The sequence below is a fragment of the Coregonus lavaretus genome, assembly GCF_964263955.1.
Source record: "Coregonus lavaretus genome assembly, chromosome: 8".
NCBI lineage: Eukaryota > Metazoa > Chordata > Actinopteri > Salmoniformes > Salmonidae > Coregonus > Coregonus lavaretus.
The window spans coordinates 35,109,583-35,123,236 of record NC_139995.1 but is presented as its reverse complement, the minus strand read 5'-3'; the positions used below and the strand labels follow the sequence as shown (position 1 = coordinate 35,123,236).

At 40.0% G+C, this 13,654-nt stretch overlaps 1 protein-coding gene across 11 annotated transcripts in view; it reads left to right on the top strand.

The window, feature by feature from the left end:
* LOC311134382 (uncharacterized protein) overlaps positions 1 to 13,654 on the top strand; it is a 39,398-nt gene that overhangs the window by 13,530 nt on the left and 12,214 nt on the right. For 4 of the 11 annotated variants that reach the window (XM_084168041.1, XM_084168044.1, XM_084168042.1 and 1 more), the window contains 13 exons: positions 707 to 790; positions 1,148 to 1,231; positions 1,671 to 1,754; positions 2,447 to 2,530; positions 5,335 to 5,418; positions 5,804 to 5,887; positions 6,650 to 6,733; positions 7,749 to 7,832; positions 8,383 to 8,466; positions 8,658 to 8,741; positions 9,023 to 9,106; positions 9,896 to 9,979; positions 11,337 to 11,420. In XM_084168041.1, coding sequence (XP_084024167.1) covers positions 707 to 790; positions 1,148 to 1,231; positions 1,671 to 1,754; positions 2,447 to 2,530; positions 5,335 to 5,418; positions 5,804 to 5,887; positions 6,650 to 6,733; positions 7,749 to 7,832; positions 8,383 to 8,466; positions 8,658 to 8,741; positions 9,023 to 9,106; positions 9,896 to 9,979; positions 11,337 to 11,420 — 1,092 coding nt within the window. The remainder of the gene's footprint in view (positions 1 to 706; positions 791 to 1,147; positions 1,232 to 1,670; positions 1,755 to 2,446; positions 2,531 to 5,334; positions 5,419 to 5,803; positions 5,888 to 6,649; positions 6,734 to 7,748; positions 7,833 to 8,382; positions 8,467 to 8,657; positions 8,742 to 9,022; positions 9,107 to 9,895; positions 9,980 to 11,336; positions 11,421 to 13,654) is intronic. The other 7 variants (XM_084168047.1, XM_084168045.1, XM_084168043.1 and 4 more) reach the window with 5 other exon arrangements.

Here is a 13,654-nt window from a genome sequence, read left to right as displayed (position 1 = left end):
GACCTAGCCAGTCTCCAGGCCTGACCCAAATAGAAAATCTTTGGAGGGAGCTGAAGGTCCGTATTGCCCAGCGACAGCCCCGAAACCTGAAGGATCTGGAGAAGGTCTGTTTGGAGGAGTGGGCCAAAATCCCTGCTGCAGTGTGTGCAAACCTGGTCAAGACCTACAGGAAACATATGATCTCTGTAATTGCAAACAAAGGTTTCTGTACCAAATAATAAGTTCTGCTTTTCTGATGTATCAAATACTTATGTCATGCAATAAAATGCAAATTAATTACTTAAAAATCATACAATGTGATTTTCTGGATTTTTGTTTTAGATTCCGCCTCTCACAGTTGAAGTGTACCTATGATAAAAATTACAGACCTCTACATGCTTTGTAAGTAGGAAAACCTGCAAAATCGGCAGTGTATCAAATACTTGTTCTCCCCACTGTACATGACCAACTCGAGTTTGGGTATAATTTTTTTATCTTGGTAATCTCAGGCGCTTTGTACAATGCTTCACAATTTTAAATCAATCTGCATGTATTTTCCTAATTTTATCATTAAGTATCTTCAGATAGAGTTCTGTAGCTGAAGGCCATTATCATACTAGAAAAGTATATTAGCCTACAAGGCTTGACATCATAGTGACAACTTGGTGGATATTTTAAAACCAAGACATTGGTGGCTAGCTACAATATTTATGTTCTGTGTGTATAGGGGTGAAGCCATACGCTTGCAACATGTGTGACATGAGATTCTTCCAGCGTTACCACCTGGCAAGACACAGCCTCACTCATACGGGTATGGGTCTGCACACCGTACCCTTTTTTACAATGGCCTATAAACACTGATGCTGCACTTAAGCACCAATACACAGGTTCCTTAAGTTCTTGTGTAGACTGGCGTGTGGTGAGAGTGTATTAATTAGCTATATTTCTATACTCAAACGACTGAGGTATGCTGGTGATTTTGTTTTGAATGTATATCAACTGTGTTGAATAATGTTATGTCTCAGTGCAAGTTTGCATGGCTATTGTGACGTTTAATTTCCGCCATTGTTCTGGCATGTCTGCCTTTATTCGATGAGTGTGTAAAGGACTCTAGTTTATCAAAGGGCAAGATGCAGGCTTTTCTGAAGTTGGTGCTCTGTGTGTATAGGTGTGAAGCCATACGCTTGCTCCATGTGTGATCAGAGATTCTTCCAGCGTTACCACCTGGCGAGACACAGCCTCAAACATACGGGTATGGGTCCGCTCACCATACCCATCTCACATATGTTGGCTACACCAGGTACACAGAGAGGGTATTTAAGTCCCACCAGTGAAATAATAATCTTAACTAAGAACATGCATGATCATGATTCTTGAGTTTGGATTGTTGAACATTTGCAAATAATTAAATATTGCAGATAGAGACCAATAAGTTATTTTTATAGGAACAGCTTGTTCTTTTGCAACATTTAGGGCAGGTTGCACCGCTGCCACTTTAAAACCTCAATTATCTTTACTAGGCCACTGAGTTCCAACATAAAAAAAAATCCATATTTTGGTGTCTGGCACAGTACAAACCCAGTTAATACATGCATGATGTTCTTAAAACAAGCCTTTATATATTCACATGACTGGTGCAGGTGCTCTCTTGGTGTAGATTTATTCTAAAGTTTGGCGCTTTGTGTGTGTAGGAGTGAAGCCGTACGCTTGCTCCATGTGTGACATGAGGTTCTTCCAGCGTTACCACCTGGCGAGACACGGCCTCACTCATACGGGTATGGGTCCGCTCACTTACCATCTTACTCTCAGTACATTTTTACTAGAGCTGCTTACGCAAAATTATTCAGATGAATATAAATGTTAAGCCCCCAATGGCCCCATGCATTGTCAAATGTTCAGACATCTTGTTTGTATGGTTAGGCTACTTTTTAGTACAGTTAGACAGAAAATTCATTGTTGGATGTCCTTGTTGGTAATCCCATCCCCTTCTCAATCTCAGTGATTTGGAATTAAGAGGCTTTGTTGGAAACTACTGTCCACTAAAAAGAAAAATCCCCATGTTATCAAATATTACAGAATGATGTGATTATGTATTAAGAATGTATTGTTTCATAAAATAAAAAATATTTATTTATTTTTGGTCAGTGATCTCTAACCAAGTTCCTGATATAATTGACTATTTGTAACAAGGGGAGAGATTATCACCAGATGACATCATCAGTTATGTTTTGTAACTTTAGAGACAATCATTGCATGATATGGAGAAATGTATTCGCAAGTACTTAAGGTTATGGACACTCTTTATCAACGTATGGTTTTTCATTGTAAGTGATTGTTTATACTATTGTTTAAATTGTAAAGCAGGAAATCGACCATGTAATTGTATAGAATAAAGAATCAGGGAATGCATTTAAAAAAAAAACTGCAACAGAAAGATGGCTAATATTTGTATGTTCTGTGTGTTTAGGAGTGAAGCCGTATGCTTGTTCCATGTGTGACATGAGGTTTATTCAGCGTTATCAACTGGAGAGACACAGCCTCACTCATACGGGTATGTGTCCTCACTTTGAATCCCTCCCTCTTGCTTCAATCTGGCATCGGATGCCATGCGTGAGCCCCACTGCATTGTGGTTAAATTAGTCCCCCATGTCATGTTGGGGTATAATGGAATTAAATTGATCCATATGGCTGCATCAAACTCGAGTTTGTGTTAAAGGCATTTTATTTAGAAATTAGACTGCATTTATGCTTAGTCATGTTTCCTTTCAGAACAGGTTTTCTTAGAGAATGATGTTGAATATTGTTCTACGTAGGTAAAAGATTTCCAAGGTAACCAGTTTAGAGGACTATGATAGATTCTCATCCAACCCTCAAATCATTGCACAGCGTTAGTTAATCAGCATCATATCATGTTTAGAAATTAGGCTTGTTGGTGAAATGAACCCATTTTTAATTAAGCCCCAGGTCCGATTAAAATCTTTATACCCCCATGTTGGAATTGAGCTGGGGTCTGGCTAAGAGCCAAAACTTTAGGCTGGCTACATTGGTCTTTCCAAAAATGTCCTATGGAAGCCATCTTTGATGTAGGGCTGGGCAGTATACCGTATTTTACTATATACCGGTATTGATGAACGGACCGGTTTGGGTTTTTACTTTACCTAAAATAACGGTATTTCAAAGTTTGGTTTGTTAAATGTGATGCGCAACTCCCAGCGCGTTTACTCTGTTTGCTACTTGAGTCGTCTTTCTCCCTCTCCTCCTGCTGCATGCTGCTTTCCACACCAAGCCGTGCCCCCTGTCACTCGAGAGAACAGCTGCTCGACCACTGAGTCACAAGCACTTTCTTGCCATTCTCTGCACTACAGTCTGCATGGTCAAATAGATTAAACAAGATGTTGGTGACATGCTGCTTTCCACAAGCATACTGTAATTACACTTATTCTGTGTATCTTACTGTCTGCAAACTGTCTCCTAGTTTGTCTTTTTTTTAGCAAGTTGTGGCTAAAATAAATCTTGTTAGCCACTAATACTAATATAGCTAGTTAGCTGGCTAGCTAGCATGCTAAATGTACTAAGAGTCAGTGCAAATGTAGCAATCTAATACAGCCTGGTACCAGTGCTGGTACCAGGCTGTATTAGGAGGAAATAGGCGAAGCAAGAATATGTTGGCTAGCTACATGATTGAAGAAAACAACATGTAATATCTAATTAGGGTCACCTGGAAACACTGACTAGCACTTTGGTTCCTACCCTGTCAATAATTCCTCCCTTGTTTATTCATTCGTTTTCATTTCAAACAACAATGTATTCAAGGTGCTGCCAACTATATTCTAACTATAGAATTAGAACATGCATTCTATTTCCATGATTCCAACAGTTCACCAATTAACTAGGCCTGTTTTTTTTGCACATATCATGCAGCCCTGCGTGGCACAGTGTAGAAATTATAACAAAAGTGCAGAAATTTTTCTTTTTGTTGGATTGAAAAGTATAAAACTATCAGAATAGCGAAAGCCCCATTTGAAATCATGTATGTGTTTTCACCCTAGGGTCATGAACTATACTGAACAAAAATATAAACGCAACATACAACAATTTTACTGAGTTACAGTTCATATAAGGAAATCAGTAAATTGAAATAAATTCATTAGGCCTAATCTATGGATTTCACATTAAATACTATCCAGCTGTCCGGGTGGCTGGTCTTAGACGATCCCGCAGGTAAAGAAGCCAGATGTGGAGGTCCTGGGCTGGCGTGGTTACATGTGGTCTGCAGTTGTGAGGCCGTTGGACGTACTGCCAAATTCTGGTAGAGAAATTAACATTGAATTCTCTGGTGGACATTCCTGCAGTCAGCATGCCAATTGCACGCTCCCTCAAATCTTGAGACGTCTGTGTTGCGACAACTGCACATTTTAGAGTGGCCTTTTATTGTCCCCAGCACAAGGTGCCCCTGTGTGATTATGCTGTTTAATCAGCTTCTTGATATGCCACACCTGTCAGGTGGATTGATTATCTTGGCAAATGAGAAATACTCACTAACAGTGATGTAAACAAATTTGTGCATAACATTTGAGAGAAATAAGCTTTTTGTACATATGGAACATTTCTGGGATCTTTTATTTCAGCTCATGAAACATGGGACCAACACTTTACATGTTGTGTTTTCTATTTTTGTTCAGTGTAGGTACTCATAAAATATATTTTTAGAATTGTTACTATTCAAAACTTAAAATACCGGCATACCGTCAAATTTGAAAAATATCATATATTTTGGCCATACCTACTTTGATGGAGTTCAGGATTGTAGCAGGAGAATCAGACAGCTTCAGGAGTTTATGATGTCACAATAGCATGGCAAAAATCACATGGTTGTGTCAATGTATTTTATGTTTAAATATGTACCAACTGCCTAAAATTTTCACATCTAATGTTCATATGAACAGCATGACGTGAAGTCATGTGTCCACCAGCCTTTTCACCCAAAATTCTAACCTGACTCGGAAATTGCAATTGTTATTAGGTAAACCATTGGCAGCGCGAAGCCACGCTTAGGCTACAACAGTGGTTTTGCGGTGTATTATGGCAGTGTATTAAGGCACTACCTTTCTTAGCATTACCCTTTGAACATAGAAACGGCCCAATATGGCCTACTCATTGGGCGCTGAACTCGTGTCCCAATTGGATTAGTAGATTGCACTTTTTTGACCAACCACTGTAACAATATGTTCTGTCAAAGAAAATTGTCTGGTGAACAAGACCAAAACTTTGCTAAGCTTATTTAGCTAAAGTTAAGATCGATCATTTTTGGCAGTTGACCTTTCTTACACTAAAGTTCGTGCTCTTTGTGTATAGGGGTGAAGCCATTTGGTTGCACCATGTGTGACAAGAGGTTCTTCCAGCGCTACCACCTGGCAAGACACAGCCTCACTCATATGGGTATGCACCTGCTCACTGTATCCCTGTAATTCAACCATAGTATACAGGGTTGGCAGGATATATGCACCAAAAAAGATATGCACACATTTTTTTGCAGGTTTGATATCCATAAAAGTCCATAATTTAATTTCCCTTAAGGATGAGAAGGGTTAGTTTTGCCACCAGGTGACATCATCAGCTCATGTGATGTGTTGTGGACAAAAGCTTTGAATAACACATCTAAAAATATCTCACTTCATTGGGGGAAACATTTTAAAGATGTTTGTTAATCCCCAGTACATAATGGCAAGTATAGTGGTTAACTACCAATGAATTTAACGTCCAAGTATATTCATACCTAAAATTCGAGGCACTGAAATGATGTATTGATGCTCTGTGGGTTTAGGTGTGAAACCTTACGCTTGCACCCTGTGTAACATGAGGTTTGTTCAGCGCTACCACCTGACAAGACACAGCCTCAAACATACGGGTACAGTCCGCTCACCGTACCCATCACACATATACAAGCTAGTAAAGGATGTTAGTAAAAATGTCACAGGCACACGTTCAGTATGTAAGACTTTGCAAAAATATTTGATTTGATCCGTTATTTATGATAAATTAGTACACTATTTAATTTTCTTGACACATTGCAGTAGTGATGACTAAAGACTGGCATTTCTATAAATAATGATTGTGATTTGCAGTCCTTTACAAGTTAACGCCTTTGATGAATTACAAACTGTAATATTGCATCATTGCTGTTGTACTTTCGAAGTTCCCAGTAGCACTAGGTCATAAACACCAACTAAAACCACTTTCTTTTCACAACTTTGTAAATTGAGCACTTTAAGAAAGCCTTGCACTACCACCAGATAATATAATCAGTTCATCTAATGTGTTGTATCATGAAGTGCAATTCATCCAATTGCAATTTCCTACATTCTGAAGTCTGTGGATGGACGCCTTGTAAATTGTGGTTCATCATAAACAAATTGTTTCATTGGCTAATCCTAAATTTGCACGCCATACCAACACCTTTTTGATTAACCCCAAAAACCGCAAGCTATTGAGTTGGTAGTGTAATCAGATTCTTCAGGATGAATAGCAAGGAAGTCATCGCATGGATAGACATCAGGGTTTTATAAGCTATCAATTTATTATAAATGTGTATATACCTGAACTTAATATTGGAACACTTCAATTGATGGAGAGTGCGGCATAAAAATAATGATGTTCTATGTGTGTATAGGGGTGAAGCCGTACGCTTGCACCATGTGTGACAAGAGGTTTTTCCAGAGAGACCACCTGCGGAGACACAACGTCACTCATATGGGTATGGGTCCGTTCACCGTACCCATGTCATTATTCCACACCTGAACCCTAGTATACAGGTTTGGAAGGGTTTAGCCTATATGCTAGCTACTGCGCGAATCAAGGATGGCCAAGAAAATGTGTTTATGATGAAATACGATTTTAGATGGTTGGATAAATCATAGTTGTAGAGATGTTTTTAAGGGGTGCTACCATCTGAACTTCCAATCCTGCTGTTTTGAAGTGAGCATGTTGATAAGAATGTTGCGCTGTTGATAACAATTGTTGATGGTACTGAATGTGGTGTAGTTTATGGTATTAGATCATGAACTTCTCATCATCCAAGTGCAATTTCTTACATTCTCAGCTCTGTGGATGGACGCCTTGTAAAATTGTCTCATCCTAATCTAATTGTTTTATTGGCCATCCTTAATTAGCGCACTTTACTAACACCTTTTTGATAGACCCCAACAACGCAAGCTATTGTGGTAGTGAAATTGGTTTCTTCAGGGTGAATACCCTGGAAGTTACGGTGTGTTCGAGTGCTGTTGGAAATCCAAAAATATGAGGTCCAGACTCTGAAATAACCACTTGAACGACCCTCCAAATTGTTACAAGAGTTGGGAAACTTGGGCCTGAAATGTTAGTTGCGACAGATCACTGACATTAAACTTTTAGACCAAAATATGGTAAAACAAAGCCGTTTACAATGTAGCTAGGTTGACCCATGCAGTGTGGTTTGACACATTGTCAATGTAAGCAAGCTAGCAACATTGGTTCTTCGCCATCAAGCTTAAATCTCATTGGTTGAAGAATTGTTGTGAGTGCCGACTTCAAAAGCACTTGAACGCACTCATGTCATAACGACGACTTCACCAACTGGGAAATACGAGATTCTGAGGACCATTCGAACACACCACCATCAGTGGTTTATCAAAATCAATTTAATATAAATGTATATGCCTAAACTTAATTTTGGAAGACCTCATTCGATGGAGAGTGAGACTTAAAAACGTTTGTATTTTCTGTGTGTACAGCGGTGAAGCCGTTCGCTTGCACCATGTGTGACAAGAGGTTTTTTCAGCGCCACCACCTGCGGAGACACAGCATCACTCATATGGGTATGGGTCCGCTCACCGTACCCATGTCTTTAAGATCAGGCTAAACCTGAACCCGAGTATACAGAGTTGGCAAGGTTTAAATGCTTTAACTCCAATAATATTGAGCAAGTGTTACCATAATTGGTGTTCTTGCATCTCAAAGAAACACCTTTAAAAACACTCAATCCTTTTCTTGAAATTAGCATGTTGATAACAATAACACAGCTAGGTACATATTGTTTATCGTACTGTATTTGGTATTAAGTTAATGGTAAATGATCACAAACTTGTCGTCATCCAAGTACAATTTCTTACATTCTACATTTTATTGGCCACCCTTAATTCGTGCATCTTGTCAACACCTTTTTTGATTAAAAAAAACCAAAACCGCATGCTATTGAGGTGGTGGAGTATTTAGATTCCGCAGGGTGAATACCCTGAAGGTTATTGACATCAGTGATTTTTATAAGAAATCAATGTAGTATAAATGTATATGCCTGAACTTAATATTGGAAGACTTCAATCGATACAGTGAGACAGAAAAATAATATGATGTTCTGTGTGTGTATAGGGGTGAAGCCGTATGCTTGCACCATGTGTGACAAGAGGTTTTTTGAGCGCCACCGCCTGCGGAGACACAGCATCACACATATGGGTATGGGTCCGTTCACCGTACCCACATCATTAAGATCAGGCTACACCTGTACCCTGGTATACATATTCTCAAAGCACCAGACCCCCCCTCCCCCCAAAACTCAGAAATCTGGTATATACCTGAACTTAATATTGGAACACTTCAATCAATGGAGAGTGCGGCATTCAAATAATGATGTTCTGTGTGTATAGGGGTGAAGCCGTTCGCTTGCACCATGTGTGACAAGAGGTTTTTTCAGCGCCACCACCTGCGGAGACACAGCATCACTCATATGGGTATGGGTCCGTTCACCGTACCCATGTCATTTAAGATCAGGCTACACCTGAATCCTAGTATACTGGGTTGGCTGGATTTATATGCTAGTCGTACACAAAGAAATGTATAGATAAGATATATTGTTTGCGGATAGGTTGGATATGAAAACACCATTTCCCATAATTTTTTATAGACAGCAGTGACTTTTAAACAATTGAGTTAAACTGAATACACATAATATTTGAAGACTTCAGTGGATAAATTCTGAGAACCTTAGTAATGTATTGTTCTGTGTGTATAGGGGTGAAGCCGTTCGCTTGCACCATGTGTGACAAGAGGTTTTTTCAGCGCCACCACCTGGCGAGACACAGCGTCACTCACATGGGTATGTCATTAAGGCTATTGGTGAAATGTTTGCATGTTAGGTTTGATATCCAAAACGTCCATAATTCAATTTCCCCTAAGGACGAGAAGGGCTTGTATTACTACCAGATGATGTCATCAGCTCATGTGATGTGTTTTGTTATTTTGGGAAAAACAACTACACCGACTGTTCGATAACTCGCACCTCAATAGCATGCAGATTCGGATCTCTTCCAAATTGTCTTGTATTTTCAACCCGAGACTATTTAAATTGAGCAAGTGTTATCATAATTTTTTTCTTGCGACCTTCATAAACAATAGTTAGTAATTCTACCATCCGAAAACGGGTCCATTCTGCTGCGTGAAAGCAGCATGTTGATAACAAAAACAGCACTCTGTTCATTATTAGCTCTTGTATTCTGTGTAAAGTGGTGTTTTTAGGTATGAGAAAAATCGCACTTGATGACAAGTTCACTTTTACATTCTGAACCCAGTGGATGGAAAGTCCTATATTTTCGACCATTTAAAATTGGGTTCTGTACAGATAACGTTTTATTGCTCAGCCTCAATTCACACTTAAAAAATAAAAAATAAACGTGTGCTTTGTTCGACTCCAACGACCACTGCGAGTTATCGAAGTGGCGGTGTAATGACATTTCTTCAGTGTTAATCCTCTGTTATAATTGCATAGATTTACAACAGTGATTTAATAAACAATCAATGAAGTATAAACTCATACACATAATATTCAATCGATTCAAACGATGGAGTATGTGAAACAGAAAAATAATAAAACGTTCTTTGTGTATAGGAGTGAAGCCGTATGGTTGCACCATGTGTGACAAGAGGTTTTATCAGCGCCACCACCTGGCGAGACACAGCGTCACACACATGGGTATGGTTCTGCTCACCGTACTCCTGTCATTAAAGGGATAGTTCACCCAAATTACAAAATGTAATTGGTTTCCTTACCCTGTAAGCAGTCTATGGACAAGGTATGACAGCAGTACATGCTTTGGTTTAATTTCCCTGGCACTGTGTCCAAATGCTGAAGTTTTAGCATTTGTGGCACAAATCACATTCAAGTCATTGTACCGATATTAGCATTTTTCACGCATCATGTTCAAATCATCGAAGTGACTTTGACCTTCACAATACATTTTTCATACTTTTGGGTGATTTGGACATGATGCGCGAAAAATGCTAATATCAGGTACATGACTTGAATGGGATTTGTGCTATAAATGCTAAAACAGTAGCATTTGGAAACCGTGCCAGGGAAATAAAACCAAAGCATGGATTGCTGCTTTACCTTGTCCATCGACCGCTTACAGGGTACGGAAACCAATGTCATTTAGCAATTTGGGTGAACCATCCCTTAAAGATCAGGACACAGTATCAAAGTTGGCATCAGGACGCCAACCCTGGTATACAGGGTTGGCGGGATTTATAAGCTAGTCATGGCCAAAGAAATGTATAGGTGAAATATATTATTTTGTAATTTAGGTTTGATACCCCCAAAGTCTACAATGTAATTACCCTTGAGAATGAAGCTAATATTACCACCAGATGACATCAGCTCATGTGATGTGTGCAAAATTAATTGCCAAGAAATTGGCTAAATAACAACTACATTGACCACTCCGTAACTCATGCATCAATAAGATTAAAAACTAACAGTTGTGAAGATGTCTATCAAACATTTTTGTATTTTCAAACCAGACAGTTATGATAATTGCTATTGGAATGGATGTTATTGGAACCTGCAGCAACGGTTAAAGATGTCTACAATCTGAAAACATCCAATCCTGCTCAGTATTGCCAACTTTGCCACTTTGCACTAGTCACTAGATCTAGCAACGATTTGGATCCCCCTCCCCCCTATTATTTTTGCCCCCTGAATGTGACTGAGTCAGGACAAATTCAGCAATATTTAAAGCATTCTCAGAGCGTTTGCCTCAGAGTTTTCTGAAATTTGCGACAGCCTATGTGATCATCACATGCCTTGAAAATCTGTCATCTAACAACTTCTAGTGACAAATTGTGTAGACAATAGCTTTTTCCCCCCCAAAAAAGTTGGCAACACCGGTCCTGTTGCGTGAAGGCAGAATGTTGATAATAACAGAACTTAGTGCATATTGTCAGTCCTACTGTTTTTGTGCCTAAAGTTTATGGTAAACCTAATATTGGAAGACTTCAATATGGAGTGTGAGGCATTACAGTAATGTATTGATGCTCTTGTGTGTGTATAGGGGTGAAGCCGTACGGTTGTACCATGTGTGACAAGAGGTTTTACCAGCGTTACCTCCTGGCAAGACACAGCCTCACTCATTTGGGTATGGGTCCGCTCACCGTACCCACCTTACCCAAGATCAGGCTACACCTGAACCCCAGTATACAGGGTTGGCAGAATTGATATGCTAGTCTTGCTCAAATAAATGTATACAGTGCCTTCAAAGTATTCATACCCCTTGAATTATTCCACATTTTGTGTAACAGCCTGAATTCAAAATGTATAGATTTTTTTTTTCTTCTTCTTGCCCATCTACACATAATACCCCATAATGACAAAGTGAAAACATGTTTGTAGAAATGTATGCACATTTATTCAAAATAAAATACAGAAATATCTCATTTACATAAGTATTCACAACCCTGAGTCAATACTTTGTAGAAGCACCTTTGGCAGCAATTACAGCTGTGAGTCTTTCTGGGCAAGTCTGAGCTTTCCACACCTGAATTGTGCAACATTTGTCCATTTATTATTTTAAAATTTTTATTGATCATTGCTAGACAATCATTTTCAGGTCTTGCCATAGATTTTTCAAGTATATTTAATTCAAAACTGTAACTCTGCCACTCAGGAAAATACACTTTCTTATTGGATTTCAGCTCCTGTGTAGATTTGGCCTTGTGTTTTTAGGTTATTGTCCTGCTGAAAAGTGAATTAATCTCCCAGTGTCTGGTGGAAAGGAGACTGAACCAAGTTTTCCTCTAGGATTTTGCCTGCGCTTAGCTCCATTCCGTTTCTTTTCTATCCTGAAAAACTCCAAGGCCCTTAACTATTACAAGCATACCCATAACATGATGCAGCCACCACTATGATTTGAAAATATGGAAAGTGGTACTCAGTAATATGTTTGGGGCAAATCCAATACAACACTTTGTATTCAGGACAGAAAGTGAATTGCTTTGCCACATTTATTGCAGTATTACTTTAGTGCCTTGTTGCAAACAGGATGCATTTTTTGGAGCATTTGTATTCTGTACAGGCTTCCTTTTCACTCTGTCAATTAGGTTAGTATTGTGGAGGACAATGTTGATCCGTCCTCAGTTTTCACCTATCACAGCCATTAAACTCTAACTGTTTTAAAGTCACCATTGGCCTCACGGTGAAATCCCTGAGCGGTTTCCTTCCTCTCCGGCAGCGGAGTTAGGAAGGACGCCTGTATCTTTGTTGTGACTGGGTGCATTGTTTGTTTATTTATGTATGTTTGTATGTATGTGTGGTACTGTATATTTTTATATACAGTACCAGTCAAAAGTACATACATACATAAACTCAGCAAAAAAAGAAACGTCCTCACTGTCAACTGCGTTTATTTTCTGTCAACTGCGTTTATTTTCAGCAAACTTAACGTGTAAATATTTGTATGAACATAATTCAACAACTGAGCCATAAACTGAACAAGTTCCACAGACATGTGACTAACAGAAATTAATTATAATATGTCCCTGAACAAAAGTAACAGTCAGTATCTGGTGTGGCCACCAGCTGCATTAAGTACTGCAGTGCATCTCCTCCTCATGGACTGCACCAGATTTGCCAGTTCTTGCTGTGAGATGTGACCCCACCAAGGCACCTGCAAGTTCCTGGACATTTCTGGGGGGAATGGCACTAGCCCTCACCCTCCGATCCAACAGGTCCCAGACGTGCTCAATGGGATTGAGATCCGGGCTCTTCGCTGGCCATGGCAGAACACTGACATTCCTGTCTTGCAGGAAATCACGCACAGAACGAGCAGTAAGGCTGGTGGCATTGTCATGCTGGAGGGTCATGTCAGGATGAGCCTGCAGGAAGTGTACCACATGAGGGAGGAGGATGTCTTCCCTGTAACGCACAGCGTTGAGATTGCCTGCAATGACAACAAGCTATGCCCGATGATGCTGTGACACACCGCCCCAGACCATGACGGACCCTCCACTTCCAAATCGATCCTGCTCCAGAGTACAGGCCTCGGTGTAACGCTCATTCCTTCGAAGATAAACGCGAATCCAACCATCACCCCTGGTGAGACAAAACCGCGACTCGTCAGTGAAGAGCACTTTTTGCCAGTCCTGTCTGGTCTGGCGACGGTGGGTTTGTGCCCATAGGCGATGTTGTTGCCAGTGATGTCTGGTGAGGACCTGCCTTACAACAGGCCTTCAAGCCCTCAGTCCAGCCTCTCTCAGCCTATTGCGGACAGTCTGAGCACTGATGGAGGGATTGTGCGTTCCTGGTGTAACTCGGGCAGTTGTTGTTGCCATCCTGTACCTGTCCCGCAGGTGTGATGCTTGGATGTACCGATCC